Source organism: Octopus bimaculoides, chromosome 7 (assembly GCF_046866305.1).
Source record: "Octopus bimaculoides isolate indiv1 chromosome 7, ASM4686630v1, whole genome shotgun sequence".
Taxonomy (NCBI): Eukaryota; Metazoa; Mollusca; class Cephalopoda; order Octopoda; family Octopodidae; genus Octopus; species Octopus bimaculoides.
This window is the reverse complement of record NC_142934.1, coordinates 83129916-83151928: the sequence shown is the minus strand read 5'-3', so window position 1 is coordinate 83151928 and position 22013 is coordinate 83129916. Positions and strand designations below refer to the sequence as shown.

General features: G+C 33.1%; 1 protein-coding gene across 1 annotated transcript in view; it reads right to left on the bottom strand.

The window, feature by feature from the left end:
- The window catches only part of LOC106872053 (meiotic recombination protein SPO11), a 660224-nt gene that overhangs the window by 155834 nt on the left and 482377 nt on the right, over positions 1-22013 (bottom strand). Inside the window, exon 11 of the mRNA XM_089355583.1 lies at positions 15524-15600. Within this exon, the coding sequence (XP_089211709.1) occupies positions 15524-15600 (77 nt within the window). The remainder of the gene's footprint in view (positions 1-15523; positions 15601-22013) is intronic.

Sequence of the window (22013 nt, the reverse complement as noted above, 5' to 3'; positions counted from 1 at the left end):
GAAAGAAAGCATCATCTAGTCCATTACAACATCATACTCAAATGTAGTGATCAATGTAGCACAAAAATTTTATAACAGTAATCATGAGACACTTCCCAAATACCTGTAGACACACTGAGCTATTTAATAGAAACAACACAAAAGTTAGCTACAGCCGCACAAGAAATAAAAAGGATGCTACCCAAGCTAAAATTAACCAAATACCTTCAGGCCATACTGAAAAATAAATGCACCTTCATGATATTAAAAGTAAGCTTGTTAAATGTAAATTATCTTAAATGGAAGAAATTTACTTTAAGAAGGAAAAAATGTTAGAATTATATCAGAACCACAAGTGAGATGTTTAAGAGTTGTTGTGTATTATTTATAGATAGAATGCATTGTCTCTTATAATGTACATTTGGGATCTAAGGAAGAAAATGTCGAAGAAACTGTCCAATAATAATAGACAACACTGTCCATTCTGTAAAACTTTTGAATATATTCCTGTGAATCACTGAGAGATGTAAAATAATTACACAATAAATATGTTGGTCCAACAGTAAAAATAAGAAGACATCACTTTTCAGACACCAAAATAAATTCATTTTTGAAAACTATAACTCAGGTGTAATGATGTATCAGCAGTAGAGATAGCAATAGAGATACAGCAATGCCAACCATAACAATAAAAATTTACACCTACCAGCCAATTTACCTTGGAAATTGAATGACAATTTAGAGATGCAGAAAGAAATACTCATAATACACACAGACACATGCATACATACACATACACGCAAAAAGTTACAATAGCAAAATTTAATAACCTCAGACAGAAATACCTTACCGAGTCAGTAAAGACTTAACAGAACAACAATCTAATGAAACTGGATATACAAGGGGGTGCTGAAAAGTTCCTGGCTTTAAGGGTATCATGAAAGGTCTGGTTGGAGGCCCATCCTTCCAAGTTATTTTATGGGGCTTGGGAAAACTGAAGGACCCCTGCAGTAAGTTTGTGAATCTGAGAAGAGAATATGCTAAATAAAATCATAATTAAATGATCCTCTTGTATTTTCTTTTATCCAAAGCCAGGAATAATAATAATAACAATAATAACAACAACAAGAGCACTCAGAGAGTACAAACCTCCACCAAGCCAACACCAATCCTCTCAACGATCAGCTAGTGATGATTTTTAAAATGAGAATATCTGAAATAAACTCGAATGCTCTCACAAATTAGAATACTAAAAATGAACCCGACTACTCTCAAAATTTAAGTAAAAAGACTGGAAAAATAATCCAGAATCATTGTCTGGTACCAGATCAATCCTAAAATCTAATTAGTCCATGCCAGTCACGAAGCTAAACATCCCTGAAAGTTTCATCCAAATCTATCCAGCAGTTCTTGCTTGAGATATCTTGTCCAAGGACAAACAAACAAACACGACTGAAAACAACACCTCCACCTTAGCAAAGGCAGAGATAATATTGATAATAGTAGGATACTTAGGAAGGTTCTTGGCATCTGAGGTTACTTGTTGTAGCCCCATGTTCAGAACTTTTTCCAACAATCTAATCTGTTGTACATAAAAGAAACGATAATAGGAAGTGAGATAGAACCAGTGCATGTGTTTGCATATTGACTTTCCTGAGATATAACAAAATCTGTTTCAACACACTGGTTCATATCAAGAATCTTACAAACCAAATACAAAAATGAAATTAAAGAAAGAAGTTATTTCACAATCAAGAAGGTGGTATTAAAAATGCCTCCAGTCATTTGATTTTGGAGAAACTTCTAGTTTATATAATTGAAAACATAAAGCATAAACAATATCATTTTTGAAAGGAGGATAATAGAAATAATGCTACACTGTGTTTTTCATACAGTCTCTTATGAATGAAACATGAGCAGAATCAAACTGAAAGAAGTTCTACATGTTTGTATGACATGCTAAAAACAGCAGCCAAATATTGTCCAAAGCAAACACAACTGTCTTAAACAAAATGGACACATGTAATAATATGATATTTAATGATCCTAATTGAATTATAACTATGACTATCTAGTTTAGGGGTGGGCATGACTGGAAAAGTTATTGCTTTTAATCATTGTTTTCTTTGATAAAGATTAACCTGCAGCTAAAGAACAAAGAACAGAACATACAATAACCAATATAGCTGTGTGATTGAGAAGCATTGCATCTGTGTGGTTCTAGCTTTGATCTTGTTTCATATCACCTCTGGTAAGTGTTTTCTATTTTAACCTTAGGTTGCCTAGGTAGATGAAAACTGTAGAAGCCTATTGTGAGTGTGTGAGGAAATTAGGGGGAATGATGTGCTTGCACATGTGTTGGTGGTGCATTTGCATGTGTATGTGTGTGTGTGTGCGTTTGCATGTTGGTGGTGCATTTGTGTGTGTGTGTGTGTGTGTGTGTGTGTTCATGCATATTCATGCTGCTCTAAAATTAAATGTTCATGTAAGCCCTTTATGTTTTGTAACTTAGCAGTTTTACAAACAGAGATCATTATAATGTAAAACCAAGCTAAAACCAGTAAATGAGGAGATGAAACGGTAAACATGATGTCAAATTAGCAAACATACAGAATCTCATGCGTAAGTAGCAGGTCTTGGTGTGTGGTGTCAAGCATTTATGACACATAAGATCTAATTGAAGAAATTATAAAGAAAAAAGTAAAACATCCTTATTAAAGAGAAATCCTTTTTACATTGCTAAAACTAAAATTGTCTATATTTATATGAAATAAACTCTTACAGAAAGTATTTTTGCTAAAAGGTGATATTTTTGAACCTTTGATAATTACTTATTTAAGGGGAAAACAAGTATCACTTCTAGGAAGTCTTTACGTTAATATATTTATTATTCAATCCTATTATTTGCCTAAAAATACTTTGCCATTGGCTTCTTCACTCATTTCGTTAAAAATAGATATAAATTGGTAAATGTAATCAGTGTTTACATGAGATGTATTTGTCAACAGGCTTGTGATTTTTCTTTTTAATTCAGCAAATACTTATTTCAGTTTTTCACTCATCTCAATGAAGGCAGCAGCAAGTCTAGATATTTTTAGGAAGTAATGAACATTTGAAAATAAATGAAAATGGAACATGATTCTTACAAGAATAATGTTATTCAATAAAATTACTTAATGAAGAATATCTGAATTCTATGAAGCTGAGTTGTTGGCTTTTATTTTTTTACTTTGTTTTCATTATCTAGTTAGAAAACGCACTCCTAAAATATTCAAAACTCCTTCAAGAATTCTTCTAGCTTCCTCAATATTCACGTCATTCTAAACTTTGATTAGTTAATATTATAAAAATCAGTAGAGGGCAATTGATCAGAATTGGTAGAATATCAAATGAAATCCCTTGAGGTATTTAGCTTACTAGTTCAAATCTCACCAGGGACAAAGTTGCTTTTTATTTTTCAGGGGTCATTTATGAAAACCAACCAAATACAAGGATCAATTTAATCAACTGTTAACATTCCTGACATGGTACTGAAGCTGTAAGTTCAAAATAAAAGCATGACCTTACAAAAGAAAAGTATTCATGTAAATTTATTAAAATTATGTATTTCCCAGTCCATTTAATTACTTAAATTTATAGTTCAAATATTCACAAAATGTTACTCATATATGAACCAGCATACACCTATCTGTGTGTGTGCATGTGTGTGTGTGTGTGTGTGTGAGCATATATATCAGCCGTTTTATACATGTATCGAGACAAAAGAGACTGATAGAATAAGTGCTAGGTTTAACAAAAAGTGAGTGCAACTCTTCAAGGTGGTGCCCCAGCATGGCCACTGTCTAAAGACTGAAACAACTGATAGATGGAAGATATAGATAGGAACGGACATGGCTGTGGTTAAGAAGCTCACTTTGCAGCCATACTAGTTTTGGGTTCAGTCACACACCATTGCACCTTGGGGGAGTGGCTCTTACTATAACCTCAGTCCAACCAATGCCTTGCGAGTGAATTAGGTAGATGGAAACTGTGTGGAAGCCTGTCATGTGTAGATGTGTATATAGTAATTATATATATATATATATATATATCATCATCATCATCATCATCATCGTTTAACGTCCGCTTTCCATGCTAGCATGGGTTGGACGATTTGACTGAGGACTGGTGAAACCGGATGGCAACACCAGGCTCCAGTCTGATTTGGCAGAGTTTCTACAGCTGGATGCCCTTCCTAACGCCAACCACTCAGAGAGTGTATATATATATATATATATATGGCATTAGGAAGGGCATCCAGCTGTAGAAACTCTGCCAAATCAGATTGGAGCCTGGTGTTGCCATCCGGTTTCACCAGTCCTCAGTCAAATCGTCCAACCCATGCTAGCATGGAAGGCGGATGTTAAACGATGATGATGATGATATGGATGGTGATTCGACGATTTCCATCTGCAATGTTTTTCTCAGTTCTGCTGGTTGTGGGTCTCCCAGAACGTTTGTAACTATCAACATGTTTTCAGCCATCTTGGAAACATCTGAAACACTTGTACACTTGTGTATGGCTCACACACTCCTCTCCATACACTTTCTGCAACTTTGCATAGTCCTCTGAGCAGATATTACCATGACAACTTTCTCTGTCATGGTCAATGTGATGATCACACACTACACACGTTCCTTCCAAGCAGAGATGTAAACTTAGTGCAGATGCACAGCAGAGTCCAATGTCAATCTGTGCCAAGGATTATTGTTATTATTATTATATTTATCCTACATTATATCGGTACAGCTTGATGCAATCCCCCAAAACTGGTTCACCAGTCAGCATCATTAGACTGTAGCTGGCATAACAGAACAGGAGTTTTATTTGCGTATTCAAAAAGTTTCCAGTAAACTCAATTTAAAGGATTATAAGTGTGTCAATTTACTTCTGTCAAGTCTTTGCATATACAATATATATTATATTATATTATATTATATTATATATATATATATATATATATATATATATATATATATATATATATATATATATATAAATATGTGTGTGTATGTATATATATATATATATATATATACATACACACACATATTTATGAGTGTGTGTCTTTGTGTCTGTGTTTGTCCCCCAAGACTGTTTGTAAACGAACAGTGGTGTGTTTACATCTCCAAACTTAGCAGTTTGGCAAAAGAGGCCAATAGAGTAAGTACCAGGCTTTAATAAATGATGGGGTTGATTCATTTGACTAAAATTCTTCAATGCACTGCCCCAGCATGGTCACAGTCTGATGACTGAAACAAGTAAAATAGAATATGATACAAACTATGCCAAGTAGACACATAATATAAACTATGTCCAAGTAGACACTGATGCCTGATGCAGTTATCTGACTTGTCAGATCCTGTGAAACTGTCCAACCCATGTCAGCATGGAAAGCAAATATTAGATGATGATGATGATAATGGTGGTGGTGGTGGTGGTGGTGATAACGACGATGATGATGATGGGTATGAGACTGAAATTGATTTTGTAAATAACAGAAAGCAAGACAAGCAAATAATGTGAAAACCAAATCTTTCTTTGATTAGGAATATATCTATTGACATAAATTAATGGTTATGAACCAGGTTGAAGAGTAAGATAACTTTGACATGAAAGACTTGCAGAAGAAGAAGGTGGAGAAAGTCAGTTCTCACTTTCTGACAAAACTTTTAAATAATGCTACATGACATTTATTTTAATGGAGAAGAGAAGATAGTAATAAAAAAAAAACAAGGACATAGAGAACAGGTGAAGATTCCTAAGGGACAAACTATTGTAAGTGGCTGACCAATTCAAGGTCTCAGCTAGGCAGTCAATGTGTATGATGGTTAAACCTTTAAAAGATAAATGATAGATATAAAAAAGAGAGGAGTATTGCAATGGTGGTGGTGGCATGGAGGGGGCATTCAGAAGGTAGACAAAGAACAAAATATCCAATCAAGAAAGAAACAAAGAAAAAAATGCTTACTCACGTTCTACCAAAAGGCTGAGAAACAAGAAGTATTCTGAATTGCAAGACAGAGCAAAAGAATCGAAGTGTCTATCAAAAGTGTGTGAGAAATAGCATGGCTTAAAGTGACTTCTGTTATAATTCTTTCTGATTTTGTTACATCAATAGGCCAGCAATGTTAACCCATAAAGCACTGGGATTTGCACTTACATAGCATGAACTGCTGAGCACTTTTTATGAAAATGAAACTACCATGCACATATAAAAAACAAAAAAATAGTTAAAATATCTTCTTAGTATATAATGGTGGCAAGTTTTACATCATCTGAAAAGTCATGAGTTGAACTATTTATTAGTCCTCTTGCATTCTTGGGGCATTGGAGCGTTTGAATGACATTAGATCCCAACAAATGCCTATAAATTAAATCCATCAATCTGGGCCATGTTGACCTGTGCCTAAGGGCCACGATCATGACCCGTCATACTTTATATGTTAAGGGGTGGGGTATAAGTCAGTTCCATTAATCCCAGTACTTTAGTTTATCAATCTGAAAGATGAAAAGCAAAGATGACTTCTGTGGTATTTGAACTCAGAACACAAAGTACCAGAACAAATGCTCTAAGCATTTTTTGCCCAGCACATTTACAATGCTGCCAGCTTGCTAACTTACCTTCAGCTATAATAAAAGAAGTATGAGACAAAAAGGTCACCATAAGAAGTTGTTAAGTTTAAGAAATGGCTAAGGTAGTGGGACAATAACAATGGTACTATCACCGAGGTTAATTTCAATATGGTTAGTAAAACTCTTAAGAAGATGAAGACAAGGTCCAAGAAGTATATGTTTGTCAAAATGTTTAAAAAGATCAGGCAGTATTGGCACTATGTTTGCCACTTGCTTAGTTAGCCATGTGGAGCAGGAAATGTTACCCATAGTTCCTGTTGTTGCAATATTATCATCAACTGCCACAGGGGGTAAAGTAGATGCACTCTAAAAAAATGTCAGTGTTCCATTTTTTCCTCAGAGCTGATTAAAGTACAAATCCCTTTTTTTTAAAATTTACATAGATTGCAGAAAGCCTTGCAATCATAGGAATATAAGGTCTCCTCAGCCATGTTTAATATTCATCCTAATTTGTGACTTTAGCCATAGCTCAGGCTGCTTCAATGGAAAGTGACCAGCTTGAAACATATTTCTAACTCATGAAGAATACTCACTCATATTGAAGAAGAATTAATGCTGTTAGGAAAAATTGTGTGTTGCACCAAACATGGTTTTGTAATTACAGAAAAACAAATTGTATTAGTAATTTTTAGATCTTAGTAAAACCCATTAGGTAATAATACTATGAATTTCTTGAAGCTGGTTTACCAATTGAAAGAGAGATAATGTCACTTTTGAAAAGGAATGGATTCTTTCAGATACCTGTGTAACAATAAAATATTTATACATCGATCACAAATGTCACAACAATGCTGGTTCCTGTTCTGTTCAGTATCATATCTCCAAATGTTAGATTAAATAAGAGTCCATGCAATACTTAGCTTGCACATAGTTGAGAAATCATGGGATGATCAACTATTTCAATACAAAGTGTTTTCAGCTATGCTCACTCTTAACCATAAACTATGATAGAAGGCCCAAACAGCTTGAGCTGTTGACTGCAATGTAATACTTATGATATATTTCTCACTCTCAGAGTGCAATGGAACTTTTCATGGGACAATAGTTTTGATTGTACATCAACAACTAAATTCATGGGTTTATCTTGCTCTTCTTGATTTGAATGTATATTGGCTTAGCAATCAACTCTGACAGGTAGTGTCTAACATCGTATTGTACATGATAGATGTCAAAGGACAAATTCGGTCGTCAATAAATGGGCAACAGGCATAACATGACACATGAGGATTAATAACAGCTATTGCTGCTTGCATCACCTTTGACATTTGGTGCTTGAGCAGAATTTGATGTCAAATAGTGTTAAGTAGAACCAACAACCAATATACATTTAAATCAGGAAAATAAACATTTGATTCGAAGCTAATCCATGAAAATAAGTGTATAAAACTCAAAACATACATTTTCAGAAAGCTGTTGAACTGTTGTAGTGGTATAATAAAATATAAGATCAGATGGTTCAAAATATTTTAAACATAAATAATGCACACATATACATAACAACTGATGTATATATAAGCTCATACATACAGATGTATATAATTTTATTAAATATTTGATTCCTTTTTCTGGCATGGTTACATAGTTCTAGCTAGTTACATCTGTCATTAGCAGAGAGGTATGTACAACAGTGAACATAACTGAAATAAAAACACCAACAACCGGAGAATATCACAAGTTACAATATTTAGCTGGTTTCTCAAAACTTTTCATTTTAGATGAAATTGGTCAAGTTTGAAATTATTATAATTATAGTGATTACTTGATAATTATTGCTGAGAAGTAGCTAATAATTTTTGCAAGTATAACTGAGCTGTATGCACGTGTGTGTGTGTGTGTGTGTGTGTGTAATTGCATCTCGAAAATATTTATCATTTCAAATCTTTCCAAGTGAAATTACTTAATGAGTTATGAAAAATTTTCAATGTGAACTAAAAATAGTTGTCATATGTAATAAATGCAACAGTTTTTTTTAAGCAAAATGAAAGTAATTTAATTTATACTGATTTAGAATTACATAAGTAGGTTATTTGTGAAATGAATATTCAATACTCAAAAGAAAATTCACTGCAGAAAGAATATTTACTCTAAAGATTTCGTTTTGTATGTCACTGAAATTTAAATATGATATTGAATTATGAAAATCCATAGAATTCTTTTCTGTCTAACAGAAAGCATTCTCAATTAATAAAAGGTGTGAAGCAACAGAACCACATGTTGAAGATTATTATTACATGGTTATCTGTCACACATAACGTTTTTATGTATCAAAATATACTTTCATGCTAGGAACAACTGACTTCAAATTTATCATAAATCCTTTCTTCTATAGGTACAAAGCTTGAAATTTTGGGAGAGGATGCTAGTCACTTTCATCCCCAAAAGGATGAAAGGAAAAGTCAACCAAGACCAGCAATTTCAGCAGAGGGGTAAGTTGATTACATCAACCTAAGGGCTCAACTGGTACTATTTCATTGACCCAAAAAGGATGAAAGGTAAAGCCACTCTTGGCAGAATTTGAACTCTGAATGAAAAGACGGACAAACTGCTGCTAAGCAAGTTGTCTGGCATGCTAACAATTCCACCGGCTCGCTGCCTTTTGATACAATATAGAACATTCTGCGGAAAATGTTGTTCTTGATTTTCTCATAAGTCTTTAATCAATGATTTTTCATTGACTTTTAGGGTCAAATGTAAAATATGTTGTTCTTCTAAAGAAACAGCTTTCTAGAGTTTCTAACACAAGAAATACAATTCGTGGTGTGTAAGTTGGTAAAATTTCTAATGAATACAAAACAAACAAACAAGCAAACAATGGAAAAAAAAACAAAATATAAAATAGTCAAAACAATCTGTAAATGAATGATTACTGAGCAAATACAAAATCAAGATTAGTGCTAAACTGTATAACTAATGGGAATTAAAATTAGAAATATTTTTATTTGAATACTGTGTTACAAGAGTTCTGCTATGGTAATCTATGACATGTTAAATGAGATGAATGCCTTTCAGCAAACATTTGCTTCATGCACAGTAAAGTCATATATACATATATATATATATATATATATATATATATATATATATATATATATATATATGTATATATGTATATATATATATATATATATATATATATATATATATATATATATATCCACTTATGTGTATGAACATGTGTGTGGTGTAAATATATGTGAGCACTTTAAGTTTTAAGTTGCAGATGTTTATAATCAGAATTTAGTAAAGTTAGTTTACTTTTACATGTAGCCAGATAATATATAAATACTCTTAGGAATAATTGACTTACTACCTAACCTCTCTCTCTCTCTCTCTCTCTCTGGTATTTATTTTCCTCTCCTTTCTCCCGCTTCCACTCTCTTTCCCTCAGCCATTTTCTATTTTTACTAAGACTGAGAAAATTTCAAGTGAAATGAAGTTCACATTTAAATTTCAAAATAATAAATTGGAAACACTTTACACATGAAAATAAGGATAAATGTGAATTCTAGTTAATAATTCCCCCTCCTCCTCCTCCTCTTCCTCCTCCTCCTCCTCCTCCTCCTCCTCATCATCATCAACATCAACCGCCGCTGCTGCCACCACCACCACATTTTTGCTAAGTTATTCAAGAGAGGTGGCACAGCGCTCATGACCTTTGCAGCCCCCCCCCCCCAAGACTTGTTGGAATAGATGTAGTTGATACTCAGTCTGAGCATCCATAGGTTGATGGCTGCAAGGAAAACATAAACGGGGCAGGTATTCCAAAGGCTTATATAATTCTGAGGAGTAATGACTAGGGAGTGTCGTCGCATGTGAAGTCTGAAAGATGAAGTATAGTAAGGGTGATGGGGAGAAGAGAGGCGGATAGTTAGGATGGTTATTGGTAGAGAAGGTAAGTAGTTAATTAGTTTACAAGAGCTGAGGCTGATGTAGTGAAGACAGAAGAGCTAAGAGGGGGAAGCCACACATTTGTGAGTTAGTGATTGAATATGTTGATGAGTGTAGTAATGAAACTAATAGTACTTGAATTAATTTATATTTACCTTTATTTTTCTTGCTTATTATTCTTTGGCAATAAAGTAGTTCCGATATATATACTGCTACAACTGAACTGCCATCACCACCATACAACCATGGTCTGTCTTACTAATAATTCTATTCTGACTTTGTTTCACTTTAATTTTCTCAAAGACTATTGTCTTTGTCAGTTGCATTCACTTCTTAAATGACTAACCTTTAAAATCTAGGTAGCTAAAAGTGTCAACAGCTCAAGACACTGCATATGACAAGATGATTATATCTATCTTTTACATAGAGTGTTGGCTAAAATCTATCAATATACTCTGTAGCATTGAAACAAAAGACTGTTAATCCACCAGTAATTTATTAATCAAAGATTTTTGTTTTCTCTAACTTTCTATTTGAATACTTACTGTCCTGGTAACCCTCTAAACTTATGATCATCCATCATTGCATGTAAAAGCCATAGCTTAGGAGAAGTGACTCCTGAAGTTGCAGCAAGATAACTCACCTTGGAGTTATCTTCAAAATGACCAAAGGGTCACTTTGAATCACATATCACCTGCAAGAAACAGTTTCTGAATCTAGCAAGTGAGACCCCCTTGTGGTGTCTAGATACTATGACTCTTAACCTTTTAGATGTGCCAGACCTAATTCACCATCGTATGTTATATAACAACCTAAGCCTTAGATGCGTTTTAGTGGAATTACTTCTGTTGTAAAGGATCAGACCTTTAGTTTTGAGTATATAATGGATTTTTTATGCACTGCTTCTGGCTACATTTATCCTTACATAATGCCACTGTTTATAAGGGGATACAGATGGAAAATAACTGCCTGTGGACATCATGTTGTACATAGAAGAGGAGCTTGTGGTTTCTTCTTTCTTGTGATACAGCAAAACTACATTAAATGAAATGAATCAATGAAACTAGATCACAATGACAATAAATCTGCTACACAATTTTCTTTTCTCTCTGCTAAAATCTATGAACTCTGGTGCGACTTAAACGGCACCAACTTCCCTTCTGCTTATATCTCTCAAATGGTGATACTGCTACAAACACAAACAAGATCCAAAAAAGGCTACTTAACTGATTCAATAAAAAAATAAGCTTCAAATTCTAACTCCTATTCATGCTGTGTCTTCTCTCTGTCTTTTCTATTGCTGCAACAATTACCTCTTTTTTTAAAATTAATAATCTGCATACCCTCTCCTGCTTTGATTACTCTTATAGTGTTTCAACCATCTAACCCCGTTCTCAACGTTTCAACAAAGCATTACTTGATAATGTTAAATACTGTCAGCATCTTTGGTGGATACAATAAGGACTGCCACTTTCAAATAGACCTGCACGGTTGTTATATACAATGTGCCAGCATAATGAAGGGGTAGGGATGAAGAGAAAAGGAATGTGAGGGAGGGAATGAGAGGGAGAGATGGGATTGGAAGGAACAGAGAGTGAAGTGAAGAAATTTCCATCTATTCCTTAGACGGACAAAAGTCAGCAACAATGATCTAAGTTCATTAAACGAAGTGAGGTGTACAAAATCGTAAGATGTGACTTTTCTACATTTAACAACCTGCTGCAATCAACAGGCAACCCAATGACAGATTTTATTGCACAAGAAATAGTCATTAGGTCATTCATATCTTAAGTGTTTCTTACATTACCTTCTATCACTGACATTCTACAGAATTCAGCAATTGATATCCATCTACTATTTGCCTTTCCCTTTCTTGACAACATTTAAAAAATCCTGCCAACCAATATTTGCCAATTTTTTTTCTCTCAGTGATTCCTTCAAAAGTCTAAGATTTATAGATCCCAGTAAAGTGGACTGTATTATTGCACTTTTCTCTATAACTAAAATAAGGCAGTCATCTGCACTTAAAGCAACGGATAAAAAATCTTACCAAAAAAGCTTGTATCTAAAAATAAAAACATACGATCTGGTGTGGTTTGTTCCCATTTCCTGTTTATTTAGAATACTATAAAAAAAATTGTGATTATGTGAATATTTCAAAACAATAATTAAGTCAAACTTATTGATAGTGTGAAACAGATTTCAAGGAAATCAACCTTAAATCTATGCTATTAATAGCATGCTCACTATGAAATGAAAGTAATTAATTTAAAACTTTAATGATAATTATTCCAGAGTGCTATGTTGTTTTCTTTCAAAGTTCATAGAAATTTGGGGAAATCAAAGGATTTCTCTGAAAATTATAGCAACAAATGGAACTTAGGTTTGAATTTTATTGCAAGGATTCCAAGTTCAAGAAGCAAATTAAATCAGCTAAGAACACTGAATACACAATTATCATATTCTTTGTATATAATATGCACTTTTCAAACCTAAAATATGACTTTTAAACCTAAAATTTAGAAGTACACATGAAATGCAAGAACTAAATGTTACTGATTTTCCAATGCCAACTGTATGGCCATATTCAGGCTGGCATAACAAGAAGTAAGTCATATTTATTGTCTAAGCAAACTAATGGTAGCATCATATATTGTCCAAGAGAAGTGATATGACACCAAGACTTCAAATCACTATAATAATGTAACAAGGACTTTCAAATCACTATAATATACTGATAGTAATATATTAAATATATATTACATTTCATAAGTATATGTATTTCAGAGATAATATTGACTAAGGGTGTTTCCTATTTTACCAACACATTCAAATAATTCAGAAATAAAATATGAAATGGAAATAGTAAAAATACAAAATGTTCTTCATTTCCGTTTATACACTTGTACATACCTTAATTTGTGTGTATAAACATATGCTTCTAAAAATTGTATTTATGTTTCAATTATCCTCTATAATAGGTAATAGCATGACTCTCCAGACATATATTGTTTAATGTATGTATGTATGTATATATATATATATATATATATACAAGCAATGTTAATTCTCTAAATGAAGTATTAACAGTAACTGCACGATAAAGTGTAGTATATTGCCACTTAAGTGTGGCTGACCCCTAGGGGTGGATGTTGCCTTCATACTGTGTATAAACATATGCCAGTTGTCTTTGTTTTCTGCATGAGATGTATTGGTTGATAATATCAACTTAGCTTTGATAATCCTTATATATTAATGCTACTATAGTGACAGATACACACCTCATTTCCACATTATGTCTTTAATAACATCAAACCTTGAATAAATGTCATGTTAGTAGCGTTTCAGAAAGACAGCTATCCTAGCCATGGTAAGCTTGCATTTTCAGGAGAAGGAAACAAAAAAAAAACATATGAATCTATGTAGAATCAATTATATTTCTTGCTTTACTACACAATTCTTCTCTATTAGTAGTTACTCTTTTTCTATTTTTCATTTTGTTGTTGTTATAACCTGACATTATTTCTTTGGCTTCAAACTTATAAGCTTGAAATATTACACACCAATGATCTTTTAATTAACTAAATGTCACCGACAGCCATTCCAATAATACCACAACCAAACTTCCTTAATTTTCATTTATTTCTTTACCCAGCCTCTCTAGCATCATCAGTGCAGTAATCAGTGGTTTATGCTAGAGGAATTTAAACCTCAGTAGAAATTGTTGAAAGAACTTACTGCTCAGAATAAACTCAAAAGTTCTTTCATTTCTAATTCTGCTTCAACTCCCACACTATTGTGTATACTGGAAAATCAATATCATTATCTATGACAATTAAAATGTCCTCTTACAATAACGAAATTGCTGTCATGAAGTTATGGGAAGATGCTTAAAAGCAAAATAAATCTTTATTTCCCTAAGGTGGTTTGCTACAGTGGGAGATTATATAACTTTAATAATCACCATTTTTCTGTCTGTAAGTTACCAGGATTGCATTATCAAGTCACAAGTTAATAGTACCTATTATAAAATATTTTACTGTCTTAATATATCTCTTTGTTGAAAGCAAGCATACCTCAGTTGAATAGATATACAACAGGTATTTGCTTTCCATGAAAGACTATCAAACTCATAGACTGAAGCTAACCAGATAAATGCCTGCAATGGCTACTTAGGAAAATGATGATGATTTAGAGTAATGCAATTTTATTTTAATAGTATGTCTGCTAACATTTGATATTCAAATGAGGTATTTGTTTCTAAATAAGACTGAGAATCTCGTTATAAACATCAACACTTAAGGCTAAAAGTTTTTCTGCTTAGCCTAGTAACAGCTACAGAATTTTTTTTTTTTATTATTATACCAAGCAAACTCCCATCATCTCGCATTATTAATGGTTAATGTAAATGTATCGTAATGTCAGAAACAATTTTTGCATATAAATCTTTTATGTTTACGTCTTCCATCCTATTTTCATCCACTTCTCCATAAAGGTTATCTGGGGTAAAGTTATTGCTTGTTAAAACAATAATTGAAAATACTCTTTGTCCATAGAGAATTAATGATATCTTGCTTTCCTATCTTTGCATCTGAGCAAGCATATGATAGTTAGTTTCATTGTATTTTGTTGGTTTAAGATATACAAATATATTTATCATCACAAGGTTTTTATTTTCTCCCATATCAACAGTTCTTACTAACGATTTGTAAATTGCTTTAGATTTTCTTATATTGTATAATTAGTTTTATAGCAATAGGTTGTATTGCATTCTATCAAACTATTACCCAACTGTAACAGATGCACAAAAAGTGCAATTTCTTATTCAGAAATGTTTTCTTTGTAATTCTCCTCCACTATTGCATTATAAACTGAGGATTAATAGTGATTATGGAACACATTTGTTTATGTAGTCGAAACAGACTTCTTCAGGTAATTTAATGTGAGATAATGTCAAAAGGAAGAGAAGATAAATGTTACCTTTTGATATCACTTGGGAAAAGTCCTAACCATTTAAGAGTAGGTACAGCTAAAGACTCCACTTCAGATGATAAACACTGCAAAGTAGTAATACAAAAAAAAAAAAAAATCAAATGTCAGTAATATTGAAATGATTAGAAATGATTATTCCCTTACAGATTTACAATGTTGATTAGAAGTTGAATATCATTATTTTAATACTTCCATTTTTAAGTTAATTTTATAAGGCAAAAGATTAAGTTGGAAGTAAAAAGTATATGAATTTAATATAAATTGAAATAAGACAAGTGTAGAATTTATTAGCTTTCCTATCTCAGACTTATATTTTGTATTATAAATTTAAAAGAGACAAACATAGCTAAACAAGCAATAAAGTAAATGAAAGTATTAAAAGGTTTACATTTGCTGCTGAAGTATAATATCAAAAACAGAAATTTTCATTATATGTGATAGGAAATAAAAGCAAGGAAATGATATGTGGAAATAAAAGATCAAAGCTAAAATCTCCATTAATAATATGAAAATATAAACAAATTTGTTTCAGAATATTTAGCGAAGGATTTGAAAAAAACAAGCATTAGCAACCACAATCATCACTATGAGGTGTTACAATGTGTATACCTTGTTTAGGTCTAATTGAAGAATATGGTTATGAAATAAGATCATGATTGTCTGCTGAAAAATGAATGTTTCAAAATGATAAAATGAAAATTAAACTTTTATGTCTCTTTTCTAATATTTCAAAACAAATTCCCCCATTTTAAAAATTCAATTTGTTTGTATGTAAATTTGATTGCATGTAAATTGATAGAAGAATCAAAATGGAAATAACATAAAAATCAATTGTGCATGTGTATGTTCCTGAGAAATATGATGTGTGTATAAATATACAAGTGTACATAAATATATGCAGACACAAACATGAGTATATAAATACATTTGTTAGCAACATCTAGTGAAACCACCCACAGTTACTAACTGAGAAACATTTATTTACCAATCACAACAGCTACAAGATAAACATCAGGAAATCTGAGAATATGTTTGTCCATTACACAACCTCTGGGTTCTTTTGGCATCCAAGTTACTGATGGATGTTCTGGTCACTTTTTAAGATCTCAATTGACTTTCAAAAATCTTCGTACTAACTTTTCAGAATCTATATTCATATGGTTGCTAAGTTTGAAACATTTTCCAGTAACTCTAGACACAATAAGTTCTCTGGTCCTAAAGGAGTTCTCTCAAATACTCTAAAACAGGACACTTTTGAGCTAGCTTTTACCCTTAACATTCTCTTCTCTTTTTATCTCTCTATGATCAACTTTAACTTACAGAAACTTGCATCTAATTCTCCTTCACCTCACTAACCCTTCCAACTATCAATTGCAATAACTTCTAACAACTCAAAGGTGATGAAGGCAGCCATAAAGAAGCTTTTATTAACTCAAGTCTTTTCCCACCTCAGTGATAAGTAATATAATTTCTATAGAACTAGATCAATGGGCAACCTATTATTATCTCTTGAATCAGACGTTTCTATCCATTTATTATCTCTTCAATTAACAGTTACTTGTCAGACTGCTCTGAAACTGTTTATGTCAATAAGACCTTCTCTGACTATCACTTCTGGTGTAGTCTGGGTTTCAGTTACATTTTCCTATACTTTTCTATTTGTGCAGTATTGGCTTTCAATAGCTTTTCTAAGACTGTACACTCCACCAACATAGATTAAACAAATTTTTGTCCTTAATCACACATGCATCCACAGCATGTAAACTAGACACTCTACTTGCACTGCATCCACAAGCACAGATTTTGCAAATATCTTTTCATTTAATTTCCTTCAACATCAAAATACAACGACTACACATACTAAGGAACCAATCTTACCATACAACATTCTCTCTGCCAAACAATACATAAAACCAAACCTTCACGTCTGCTATAACAGCCTTACTATATTGATGGTGGACACACAAATGTAATATTGGTTACAAATTTTGGTACAAGGCTTGTAACTTTAGGGAAAGGGATAAGCTAATTACATTGACCCCAGTGTCCACCTGGTACTTATTTTATTGACTCCAAAAGGATGAAGAGTAAAGCCAGCCTCAACAAGATTTGAATTCAGAATGTAGAATCATATAAAATGTTGCAAAGAACTTCGTCCAGCATGCTAACAATTCTACCATCTTGCTGCCTCAACACACACACACACACACACACACACACACACACACACACACACACACACACACACACACACACACACACACACACACACACACACACATAATATTGGATTTCTAATATCAAACAAATATTTGGGTAGGGAATAATTGATTAAATCACTTCATTATTTGACTGGTACCTTTATGCTATTCCCCTCAGTAGAATGAAAAACAAAACTTAACTCAGTTGGGGTTTGAATTCTAAATTTAAAGATGTCATAATAAAATATTGTACTGTATTTGTCTGATGCTCTAAGAAATATTCCAATATATATATACATACATCATCAGTTGCTCATATAACTGAATAAGAAGTATACTCTAAAGCATTAGAGCAGTAATATATTTTTTTTAAGTTATGGACCATTGGTTTGCATCTATAAAGCATTTTATAGATGCAAAACCAATGGTCACCCTTCCTAAAATATATGTATGTATGTGTGTTTGTGTGTGTTAATATGAGTGAGTGTGCATGTGTGTGTGTGTGTGTGTGTATTTGTGTGTCTAAGTATAATACACAACCACTCACACACATGTGGATGTGTTGTAACAGGTTATTTTGTCAATGTGATCTTATCTTGACTTCTATATTCTTTTCTACTCTAGGCACAAGGCCCGAAATTTTTGAAGGGTGGGACAGTTGATTAGATCGATCCCAGGATGCAACTGGTACTTAATTTATCGACCCTGAAAGGATGAAAGGCAAAGTCGACCTTGGTGGAATTTGAACTCAGAACGTAAAGACAGATGAAACACCGCTAAGCATTTCACCCAGAGTGCTAATGTTTCTGCCAGCTCGCTTCCATATCTTGAGTTCTATATTACAGAATGACATCTTGGGTAAGTATCTTCTGCTGTAACCTTGTGCTGACCAATACCTTGTGAAAGAATTTAGAAGATGGAAACTGTGAACTTCATTAACAGACTCCTAACCAATAGAAGGCTACAGCTGAATATATTTATCTTGAGTGCAGTAGAGTGAAATTGATCCTAGAACCATAGAGTTGTAAAGTGAAGTTCTTGATCATAGCTTTGTCTGAGCCTTTGCCTATTTTTAACGCATTCCTTTTACTTCTAATCTTTTATTTTTATATTCTTATTTCTAACCAACTACACGTACTATGGTAGGGACATTTCTTTGATTATAAGCGTATCCGAAATAATGTGTGCTTGACCTCTAGTTTTTCTGACACTGGATGGTTTTATCATTAGTGATATCCCAGTATCAATAAAAGAACACAGCAATTGAACATATATCAATATAACAATTGATCTTATATCTAAATTATTTGTATTAAAAACTTTGTTTTAAAAATGTCTACCTATATATACACTCACATGCGTACATATGTATATGTGTGTGTATTTGTAAGTATGTATGCACACATATGTATATGTGTGTATACATATACTTACATACACATATATATATGTGTGTATATACATACTTACACACACATACGTATATATACACATACACTCACTTATACACATTCTATATGCACACACATACACACACAAGTATGTATTACTTATATAGTACTTTATGACATTACTAATAATAAAAATGTTATTCTTCTTACAGAGAAATACATTTTATTAATAATCGGTACATTTATGAACCATCTCATATTTTCTCGAAGCACTGTTATTATCTATTTGAGAATGAAAGAGCATATATGTACATGTGTGTATAAATATATCTGCTTCTTTTCCTGTGACTGGTGCAATTGATTGTAGGTGTAACATTCAATATAGAGCTTCTGACAGCCAGCTGTAATTACTGGTACCCATCCTCTATCACACACTGAGGTCTGCCCAAACCTTCATGCCCTCGGATAATGTTATTCTTTGCCTACTTTGGCCTATAACAACTGTGCTCTGGAGAATGGTTTTAACTAGGGATCATGTTAGGATACATGTCTTCAAGGCAAGCTTTTATTATTTCACTGTAGTAAGGAGTGGTTCCAGCTTGACAGTAAAGGTAACATCTTGCTGTCTGACAAAGCTGTGTGTCTTATGCATTTTGTATGAGATGTGTAACAACCTTCTGAAGCATTTGCACTCTGATGCCTTGACTTTCTGTTCTGTGACAGCTGTAAGTGTCCAGCATATACAGCCATACAAAAACATCAAAGTCACAGAGACTTGTACTGGTTGAGCTTTTACCGTATGGTGTTCAACTTCATCAGAATAGATGAGACCAGGCCTGGTCTTACTTGACCAGATGTGGCCTCTCCCACATACCAAACAATATTATCCTAAAAATAAACAATCATGTCATTGAAATCTCAAAGCTACAAGATAGTGTATGACTAATTCAAATCAATGGGAATAAATAAGCATTACACTTGACAGAATAATCTGGATGCTAAAGGGTTAAAGTTGTCCATTTTTACATGTTTACATCCATTCAGGCTGGTTGCTGCATTGTGCTTATGGCTATTGATCAGAATCTTTTCTGAACTGACTTTTATTCCAGGCACTCTCTTCCAGTCTACTGGTTAGTTCCAAAAGTTTTGGTACACTGCCTTCATCGGCAAAACAGACTGCAAAGCAGTCGTCTTTCAATAGATATGGTTGTGTGGTAGTCATGTAGTGTATTCTGCATGAATTTTTTAATGATACTGGAAAGTGACGAGGAGAGGAGATAATTCTGACAAAACACCAATTGCTGTCCTGAAGTCTTCAGTGTTGTTATTGGGGAACTCTTTGACCTGTTCTACAGAACTTAGATCCTTCATCAGTCACCTCAACCCCTCACTGAAGTCAACGAGCTTGTAGTAGATATCACATTGTTGTTGATGTTTCTTGACCAACAGTCTGATGTGAGATATCTGCACTGGTGTAATCATTTTTTTAGCTGAATCCTGCAAGATTTCCTTTGAGGATTTATTCTGCTTTCTACTTCAGACTATTTGTGAGAATTGGAGAACCATCAGAAGAATTTTTCTGGGGGAATGATCAGACTGTACATTCTGTAATTTTAACTAAGTCTCAGGTTTCTCTTCTTGAAAAGTTGGGTCAATACTTTCAGCTACTGTCCTGTTTCCCACATCCTTTGACAGACAGAGGTCAGTATCTAAATAATTTATGGTTCTCCATGTCTTAGAAGCTTTGCTGTGATCTTGTCAACTCCTGGTGAATAGACACACGCACTCACATATAAGTAGACATACTTATAGCACTTGAGGACTTGCTTGGAAAAGAGTGTCTTCATTTGTAATTCTGTTTCTCTGGGTAACTTTGAGGACCTTCCTTATGCATTGTAAGTGAAATGTGTACGTCTTCTTGGCCAATTGTTCTTTCATTTTCTATGTTTCACTGTTATACAGATCTGTTGACATAACAATTGTCCTATAAACTCCAGTCTCCATTGCAGCTGATGATTGTTTTAGTAAGAATTTGGATCGTATACAGGAATATGACTCTTACTTGGCCAATACTGTTGTTCAAATAACTTTATATGCTTCCATTCTTACTGACTGCACTGCCAAGTTGCTAGATGTTGTCCATATTTTTCACAACCTTGTCTCCAGTGAAGAGGGAGGATTGGGTTGTATCATTAACCTGCATCACCATGGAATTTTCACAGCTAATTCTGAGCCTGATATTTCTTGTTTTTTCCTTTGAGCTTGTTGGTAATTAGTTCTTGTAGAGTAGCTGTGTGTTTGCATTCACACGCATGTACAAACACATGTATACACATGTACATACACAAGTGTGCACATGTATGCGTACTTGTCAGTGCATATACATGCATGCAAACATATACATGCATACAAAAATACAAACAGAAACCCTTACACATACATACAAACATTTGTACGTATAAACTTACAGATTCCTAATTGGATACTAAAATAATCCTAACCCTAACCCTAACCCTAACAACTATTTAAGATCTGATTGACAAATATGTTAAAATTTGTACTAAACAAGATAAACTGTCCATTTTATAATCATTTTAGCATTTAAAAAATGATGAAATTTTATAATGATAGAAAGATTATCTTGAATGCCTAAATGTGTAATCAGGAAAATAAATAAATTAATTAATCAATATAAAAACAATCAACAAACAAAAATACATAGAAGCAATAAATATGAAAATAAGTGAATCAATATATGAAAATAAATATATAAAATTCATAGAATATAAATAGATAAATATGAAATGTAGCAATTAACATATTAGATTATAAACTTATTGTAATAATTATTGTGTTCAAATAGTGTTTCTGTCAACACTTTAGTAA